At 43.3% G+C, this 9,243-nt stretch overlaps 1 protein-coding gene across 2 annotated transcripts; it reads left to right on the top strand.

The window, feature by feature from the left end:
• The first annotated feature begins 243 nt into the window (after positions 1–243).
• LOC139380625 (gap junction gamma-1 protein-like) lies at positions 244–9,001 on the top strand. 2 transcript variants are annotated; one of them, XM_071123509.1, is made up of 3 exons: positions 244–290; positions 5,014–6,187; positions 6,377–7,680. In XM_071123509.1, the coding sequence occupies exons 2-3, from the start codon at positions 5,050–5,052 to the stop codon at positions 6,388–6,390; spliced, it is 1,152 nt and encodes a 383-aa protein (XP_070979610.1). In that variant the 5' UTR covers positions 244–290; positions 5,014–5,049; the 3' UTR covers positions 6,391–7,680. The 2 variants fall into 2 exon arrangements, with proteins under 2 accessions (XP_070979610.1, XP_070979609.1); XM_071123508.1 differs by lacking the exon at positions 244–290 and adding an exon at positions 524–668 and having other exon boundaries at positions 6,377–9,001.
• Positions 9,002–9,243: the final 242 nt, after the last annotated feature.

The following is a 9,243-nucleotide window of genomic DNA, read 5'->3' as shown; positions in this document are numbered from 1 at the left end:
TGAAAATACCTTACAGAAGACTGGAGTGCTTTTGATGTATCTCCTGCGTGTGCCAACTGATGACAATGGAGGATAAAAATGTACTGTATATGGAAGCTAGTCTGGGAGGAAGGATTCTCATCCCCATCTTGCCAAAGAAAGTGTCGAGAAGGAGGAAAGGTTTCAAATAATAACTACTTCCGAACGCCCGCTCCAATCGGAAAGGGGGTGCCATATAACAGCTGGGGGCACATCCCACAACAATGAAGATTGTAGCACCATTTTCAAATTCCCACCACAACAACATGCAGGTAAAACTCAGCAGACTGTAAATCATAAGAATTATCATAGACATACTGCGACAGTTGCCTAGTTGTGCTAACTGAAATCTGAACAAATACTCCGGTTCTGAGGATGAAGAGTGTCGACGTTGATCCTTGTCTCAGATTTCATGAGAAGGTCCTGGAGAGGGGGGTGGGGTGCATACGCGCGTAGGGGAGGAGAAAATCGGGATTTAGGGATGTTCTTTGTCTGTCTCTCCCCCGTATTTTTCGAATGCGGGTAATAAAGTGAAGCTTTTTTCTATAGTGGAAAGAAAAGTGACCAGACATTTGAGGAACATTTTTTTTTTAGGCATAGCCTACAGGCAAAATTCAAGGACTTTAGAAACGGAGTAAGTAGGATTCGAGGTAAGATTAATAACAGATATGTCAACCAACAAAACTGAGCGTTAGTTCGCGTTTAGGATATTTTTTGTGTGTTTCTGAGTGTTGTGCGCTAACGTTAGCTGGCTGCTTGAAGCAATTGTTTTTCTCCTAGCTAACTTAGCTACTGCGTTCAATATTTGATGTATGTAGCTATCCTCTGTGTCTAGTTTAGATAGCCAATCAGTCAATTGTTTGGTAAGTGTTACTGGAGAGAAATAGGTAGCTAAATATGTAGTTAGCTAATTGATATCTTGATTTATGCTAGCTTGTTCATTCGTGCGAGGGGATGAAGGTGATGGAAGCTATCGAACGCAGCACGAGGGCACCGTAGGAACATAGATTTCTAATGAACCCATTTTCTACGGCCGTATGTAATAGTTTTTTCTCTGGCTGGCAACTTTACGTGTACATGGGGTAGTCTGGTTAGCCGATTTAAAGGCAAAATAGCAGAAATGTACTTATAGAGCCACTGGAGGCCGGTTCTTCGCCGCGAGCAGCTTGCTGCTTGTCCTCCCCACCACCCTGTACATTCAGGTTAGACCGCTCTAACAGTTGAAACGTGCCAGGAATTTTTCTGTGAGATATTAAAGAGGCAGATCTGCAGTTGAAACAACAAAGCCCCTAATTCGCCACCTTTTTTAATGTAAATAGCATCTGGATGGGGCTGGAGAGATGGACTCACTCACAAATTCATAGACGGGGCCACCCATGATATCAAAATGATAGTTTGAACTAGGTTTTGAGGCTAGTAATGTTTGTTTTCAATTACATTGTCTGTAAACAAGCAATCAAATGTATTTATAAAGCCCTTCTTACATCAGCTGATGTCACAAAGTGCTGTACAGAAACCCGGCCTAAAACCCCAAACAGCAAGCAATGCAGGTGTAGAAGCACAGTGTCTAGGAAAAACTCCCTAGAAAGGCCAGAACATAGGAAGAAACCTAGAGGGGAACCAGGCTATGAGGGGTGGCCAGTCCTCTTCTGGCTGTGCCGGGTGGCGATTATAACAGAACATGGCCAAGATCTTCAAATGTTCATAGATGACTAGCAGGGTCAAATAATAATAGTCAGTGGTTGTCGAGGGTGCAACAGGTCAGCACCTCCAGGAGTAAATGTCAGTTGGCAATTCATAGCCGATCGTTCAGAGTATCTCTACCGCTGCTGCTGTCTTGAGATTGTTGACAACAGCAGGTCTGGGACAGGTAGCACGTCCAGTGAACAGGTCAGGGTTCCATAGCCGCAGGCAGGACAGTTTAAACTGGGGCAGCAGCAGGGCCAGGTGGACTGGGGACAGCCAGGTTGTCCTGAGGCATGGTCCTTGGGCTCAGGTCATCCAGAGAGAGAGAGAGAAAGAGAATTAGAGAGAGCATATTTAAATTCACACAGGACACCGGATAAGACAGGAGAAATACTCCAGATAATACAGACTGACCCTAGCCCCCCGACACATAAACTCCTGGTGGCTGAGACAGGAGGGGTCAGGAGACACTGTGGCCCCCGTCTGACGATACCCCCGGACAGGGCCAAACAGGCAGGATATAACCCCACCCACTTTGCCAAAGCACAGCCCCCACACCACTAGAGGGATATCTTCAACCACCAACTTACCATCCTGAGACAAGGCTGAGTATAGCCCACAAAGATCTCTATCACGACACAACCTAAGGGGGGCGCCAACCCGGACAGGAAGATCACGTCAGTGACTCATCCCACTCAAGTGATGCACCCCTCCTAGGGACAGCATGGAAGAGCACCAGTAAGCCAGTGACTCAGCCCCTGTAATAGGGTTTGATGCAGAGAATCCCAGTGGAGAGTGGGGAACCGGCCAGGCTGAGACGGCAAGGGCGGTTCATTGCTGCTGTGCCTTTCCGTTCACCTTCACACTCCTGGACCAGACTACACTCAATCATAGGACCTACTGAAGAGATGAGTTTTCAATAAAGACTTAAAAGTTGAGACCTAGTCTGCGTCTCTCACATGGATAGGCAGACCATTCCATAAAAATGGAGCTCTGTAAGAGAAAGCCCTGCCTCCAGCTGTTTGCTTAGAAATTCTAGGGACAGTAAGGAGGCCTGTGTCTTGTGACCGTAGCCTATGTGTAGGTATGTACAGCAAGACCAAATCGGAAAGATGTGTAGGAGCAAGCCAATTTAATGCTTTGTAGGTTAGCAGTAAAACCTTAATCAGCCCTTGCCTTAACAGGAAGCCAGTGTAGAGAGGCAAGCACTGGAGTAATATGATCACATTTTTGGTTCAAGTCTAGCAGCAGTGTTTAGCACTAACTGAAGTTTATTTAGTGCTTTATCCAGGTAGCTGGAAAGTAGAGCATTGCAGTAGTCTAACCTAGAAGTGACAAAAGCATGGATACATTTCTCTAAATTTTTGGACAGAAAGTTTCAGATTTTTGCAATGTTACGTAGATGGAAAAAAGCTGTCCTTGAAACAGTCTCTTGATATGTTCGTCAAAAGAAAGATCAGGGTCCAGAGTAACGCTGAGGTCCTTCACAGTTTTGTTTGCGACGACTGTACAACCATCAAGATTAATTGTCAGATTCAACAGAATATCTCTTTGTTTCTTGGGCCCTAGAACAAGCATCTCTGTTTCGTCCGAGTTTAAAAATCAAAAATTTGCCGCCATCCACGTCCTTATGTCTGAAACACAGGCTTCCAGGGAGGGCAATTTTGGGGCTTCACCATGTTTCATCAAAATGTACAGCTGTGTGTCATCCGCATAGCAGTGAAAGTTTACATTATATTTCTGAATGACATCACCAAGAGGTAAAATATATAGTGAAAACAATAGTGGTCCTAAAATGGAGTCTTGAGGAACACCAAAATTTACAGTTGTTTTGTCAATGGACAAACCATCCACAAAGACAAATTGATATCTTTCCGACAGATAAGATCTAATCCAGGCCAGAACTTGATTAAAAAGGGACAACAGTGGCGTAAACAAGGTTATATTTTGTTTTCTGATCGGGTAGGACAGTTGAACTAAGCTCTTGAGGCATTTAAGTTTCATATTTGTCATTCATTTAAAAGTACAAACATGGGATTAGCAATAATATTGCCCCTTTTAAGGTTAGTTACCTTTCATCCAGGCTTTTGGGTGTGTTTGAAAATCAAACCCCTAAACCAATGGACTCCAATGTACCCGTAGGCAGTAGCTTGTTTTATTTCATACACACATTTTATGTGCTTGGGCATCCACTTACTTACCTGTGATGAAACTCAATCCCCTATCTAAGGCAGTTTATGGTCAAGAATTTACAATGCCCAAATTATCAGTTTCTGAAATGTACTGTGCATCGCTCATTGATGTAGTTTGGAGTAAATATGTATTTGGTGCCCATTTCATGAGATCATTGCCCAAGCTTGTGACATCTCAAGAAGGAAAAGCTGACAGAACTGGTATTATACATACTGAGCAAAAAAAGCTCATGAGGGCTGCCTTTGTGAGATGCTTACGTCTGTCTCCCGATGGTAGTACATTGGAGCTAAAGGCAAGATATAGGTGCATTTGCTCATCTATCGTGTTATGGGCCTTTTAATTCCTTGAGCCATCTGATTTTGCTAGGGTTTTTCGTTTTTAATATTACCAATCAAATAGAGCTTATGAGTATCCATTAATTGAATGACACTGTTTCATAGAGGCCTGTAGTGACAAATGGAAAAAGAGGCATACATCACACAGACCCATTTTATCATTTTATTAGTAGCCTATGCGTATATCACATCTACACACTTCAGTTGGTTGGTGTAGTAAATGTACTGGTCTTCTCTTCATATTATGTGGGCAGTTTCAATATTGTTGTATTTGTGGGCACCGAAACTGATTTGTGCTAAACTTATAGGCTATATTATTTGCCTAAAGAGTTGAGATATTTGATGACAAGCAAGCCTCCTAAATCCACTAGAACAGTCCATGAGGGAAATTTGTCAAACAGTCTGGTCTTTGTTCTACATAACTATTCTTACCCAATAGTTGGTCTGAATTTCCCAGAAATAATTGGCAATGAAGTTGGAATCGTTTAGGGGTGTGTGCCTTTGGTGCTCACACGTGTTGCAAACTCTCGGACTGAGGAGGAATCCTTCTCATCATTTGTTCAGCAATGTGCTGCACACTTCTGGCAGTTGAGAAGGTTGTCGTTATAGATTCGGTTTAGACACCATTCTTGAGAAATCCAAATAGTAAAATATGATTCAATACAAATTTAAGTTGAATATTGCAGTTTATTCTAGGTACTGCCGTACTTCCAGGAGCTACACAAAATGGTGTTGGCCTATATAGTCTGTTTTGCTCACGTTTTCTCTCCCCCCCATATAGAGTTGAGTGTCCCTCTCCCCCCACTCCGGAGTCACCATGAGCTGGAGTTTCCTGACACGTCTCTTGGATGAGATCTCCAACCATTCCACCTTTGTGGGAAAGATCTGGCTCACGCTGCTCATCGTCTTCCGCATTGTGTTGACGGCTGTAGGAGGCGAATCCATCTACTATGATGAACAGAGCAAGTTTGTGTGCAATACGCACCAGCCCGGTTGCGAAAATGTGTGCTACGACGCTTTTGCACCGCTCTCGCACATCCGTTTCTGGGTCTTCCAGGTGATCATGATCACCACCCCCACCGTCATGTACCTGGGCTTTGCCATGCACAAGATTGCCCGCATGGACGACGAGGAATACAGGCCCCGTGGTAGGAGAATGCCCATGGTGAGCCTAGGTTCCAACCGGAACTACGAGGAGGCGGAGGATAATGGTGAGGAGGATCCCATGATCTCGGAGGAGATTGAGGTGGAGAAGGAGAAGAAGAAAGAGGAGAAGCCCAACAAGAAGCATGACGGGCGCCGGCGCATCAAGCGCAATGGCCTCATGAAGGTGTACATCTTCCAGCTGTTGTCGCGTGCTGCTTTCGAGGTCTCCTTCCTGTTCGGGCAGTATATCCTCTACGGCCTGAAGGTGTCTCCCTCGTACGTGTGCAAACGCTCCCCCTGCCCGCACACGGTGGACTGCTTTGTGTCGCGCCCCACAGAGAAGACCATCTTTTTGCTCATCATGTACGGGGTGAGTGCCCTCTGTCTGCTCTTCACCTTGCTGGAGATCCTCCACCTGGGCTATAGCGGCATCCGGGACTGTCTCTGCCGCCCTCGTCCCCCAATTCCCCACCAACTGGCTAGCCAGCGTCCCACACTATGTGGCCACCGGGTCCCCACAGCTCCTCCAGGCTACAACACAGCACTGAAGAAGGACCCCAAGGGCATGCGGTTGGACTACAACCTGGGAGACTCGGGCCGCGAGTCGTTTGGGGACGAGACTTCACAGCGGGAGCTGGAGAGGCTGAGAAGGCACCTGAAGCTGGCCCAGCAGCACCTGGACCTGGCCCACCTGAACGAGGACAACCGCAGTCCGTCGCGGAGCAGCAGCCCCGAGTCCAATGGGACGGCCGTGGAGCAGAACCGCCTCAACTTTGCCCAGGAGAAGCAGAGCAGCACCTGCGAGAAAGGTGTGTTTATCTGGGCTCTGGCATGCGTCACAAAAAGTATAATATGTTGGTTTTAAGCTAATACTTCTGTAGTATTTTGCATGTAATTGTCATTCTATAGTGGTTCGAATTAATTAATGGATGTTGTGGATGAGGTACAATTATTGTCTACTTGAAATTGACATTACATTTTTCTCCTTTTGCCTTCAGGTTTGCGAGCCTAACTTCTTCATTTGCCCACCTGGCCCTCTAATGATATATTCTCGCATCTGGGACAGTGGGGGTATGAGGGAGCATTGTGTGGGAACAGGTGTTGTGTATATGTGACTTGAGAAGGATTAATTGGTCTGCCTTTCAGTATTGAGGCCAGTGAACGCTCAACTGAAACATGCCAAACTCAACGAGCAGGCTCTTCCTACCCAGCTACACTTGACCATGTCTGAAGATCCAAAGTGACCCAACTGTTTTCAGAACATGCCTATTAGTATCTCAGGGCAGCTGTGCTGTTTTGTTGAACTTCCTTTAGTAGTTTGTAGTTATTCCTCTTTGCTGGAGTTTAGAGGGGTCCATCTCAAGTTGGCCTTGAACCTAAAACTGTAGTTTAAATTTCAGCCATTCCAAGAGGGAATGGAAAGTGTGTCACAAAACCATGTCAATTTTTTTTGTGTGTGTTTTGTGAGGAATAAGGAACCACAGTGAGTCAGTGTTTGAACTGGTATGATAATATACAGGGCCCTCTGCTGTTGAGCATAAGAAAAGGTACTAAGTGGCCAATTCAGAGGGTGTTGGTGATATTATGCAGTGAATAACTGTCTTCCATGTGCAACAGCTTACAATTAGTAAATGGTTAAAACTATGTGTTAACCACCAGTCATAACTGTTATATTCGAGTTGTAGCACACCAACAGCAATACGTAGTTTGCAGAAATAACTTATTTTGAACATGAACCCCCCCCCCCCCCCAAATCTGATGCCAAGTCTGGGAACTGGAAGCCTTTTTTGGCACCTTTGTCCAAAGGATCAAAACCCTGGGTAATGCTTGAATTCATGTACATTATCTTGTATGTTTTATGTAACACATGCTTTTTGATACTGTTCTTTCATTTAGTTTTATATGGTAAATGTTTGGATGATATTGACACTTGGAAGTGCAAAATGAAGCCTTTAAGGCAGTGGTATTCAAAGTTGTGGTCAAGCCCAAATAGTTTTGAACACATTTTTGTATGGGACAATAAACATTTTGAGAAAGATAATTAGAAAAAAAATTGTGTTCAGTAAATGTATCTATTGGTTTCTTCATTTTGATAAGAGATTCAAACGTAATGAATTGAAGGTTATTTGTTGATGTAAAGATAGGAATTCACACCAAAAAAATCATTTTAAGGTTGTCATTAGATTCGGGTTGGGGTTGCAATACATTTTTGTGAGGGTGGGGAAATGGGGTACCGCTAAAAAATGTTTGAATACCACTGCTTTAAGTCCACTGTGACCAACTAGTAACAAGTATGAAGTTCCCTGCTTGGCGGGGGGGGGGGGTCAAGGTCCCGTTAACTAAGCATTTCTTCTGTCGAATAATAGCATTTTCAGAAAGCAAGCCAATTGCCCCCCAACTCGGGGTTATATTTTTTTATACATTGTGTGTTTCCCCTGAAATTTGGACCTGTATATTTGTGGCTTTGTTACTTCTCTACACATTTCAAAATCTTACGATTGGTTCATTGAGGCAGCGAGTACGTTTACATGCACACTAATAATTCGATGTTCAACTTATGGCAATAGTCATGTAAACACTACTCTCTTCATCTTGAATCGGCGTAATGTTAAAATCAAAATAAGCATACGTTGATTAAAACACCCGGTTTTCTGAAATCTTTAGAATTAAGATGGCTGATTCGGGGTTCCAGTTGTGTATTTGATGTGCCAGTAGTGAAAGCCTCCCTCTTATCTGCAAGTGAGTTTGGAAAAACTGAAGGTATGCATCTTAGAAATAGTTCACATGCAAACGTTATATGTCCGAACTCAGAATCAAATAGGTGTCACAAACAACATGGTCAAATGTTTATTTTGATGGCTTTCTGCATTTATTTAAGTCCCATTAGGTAGCCCGGTTACATACGTGAAAAGGATTATTAGGGAAATTGTTCTTGCAGAGCTTTTAAACAAACGATTCGATATTAATCTGGTTATGCACAAACCGTATTGTGTGCATGTTACTGTACTCTGATGCAAATTCAAACGCCTTAAACTGTTAAGAATGACCTCCATGCTCCCGTCTGTTTTATCTTTTAACAGTTAAAACAACCCAATGCCTTGAACATGATAATCTATAATGCAAACGTTCATGTTATCTTTTGAAGGTTAAAATGACCCAATGCCTTGAATGTGATCTGATGCTGTCAGTGCACTCTAACAGCAGTGCCATGAAGTGTAAACTCATCTCAAAACTATTTTTTTATACTTGCTTTAGTACTTTTTTTATTTCTTAAACTTTTTCAAATAAATTCATGTCTACCTTGAGTATCTGCAAATTGTATGTAATGCAATGTGTAGGCTGGTGTATATTAGGTATGTACATTTTCGGTCTACAATATAACACTGAATTGTGCTATCAAAATATCTTGGCACTCACAGGATTTGCAGCTGGATTGATTTTGTAATTAGTGTGAGGGGCCATACTTATTTGATCACATCGATGCAATTCCTGGCTGCAGTGTTCCAAACGTGTTTTGCGCCATCATAATTTGGTGATATTGGCAAATGTCACCCTATGAGGGTTTGCATTTGCTTGGTTTGAATGAAATATTTAATTACATTTACCAATGATCCCTCCTAGTGTCTGAGCTTCCACCGTATTGTATTCACCTGTCAAGTACTGTCCTTTAAGGGCAAATGGAGGAAACAATTACAGATTTAGCAATTGAACCAAAACCCCAGCAATAAATCACTGTTTCAGCAAGTCCAAAGTATACCAGTTATAGACCATTATCAATGGTAACTTTGAAGAGTTGAAGTGCGTTTTCTGGCACGATTACATAAATAATGCAAGCGTTCAAGCAGGTGAATAACATTGCTATGAA

Source organism: Oncorhynchus clarkii, chromosome 22 (genome assembly GCF_045791955.1).
Source record: "Oncorhynchus clarkii lewisi isolate Uvic-CL-2024 chromosome 22, UVic_Ocla_1.0, whole genome shotgun sequence".
NCBI classification, from domain to species: Eukaryota; Metazoa; Chordata; class Actinopteri; order Salmoniformes; family Salmonidae; genus Oncorhynchus; species Oncorhynchus clarkii.
The sequence above is the reverse complement of the archived record's forward strand: the minus strand, read 5'-3'. Positions and strand labels throughout refer to the sequence as shown.

Bases quoted from the DNA above. Each gene is read 5' to 3' on its own strand.
- LOC139380625 (XM_071123508.1), top strand. From the start codon at position 5,050: ATGAGCTGGAGTTTCCTGACACGTCTCTTGGATGAGATCTCCAACCAT.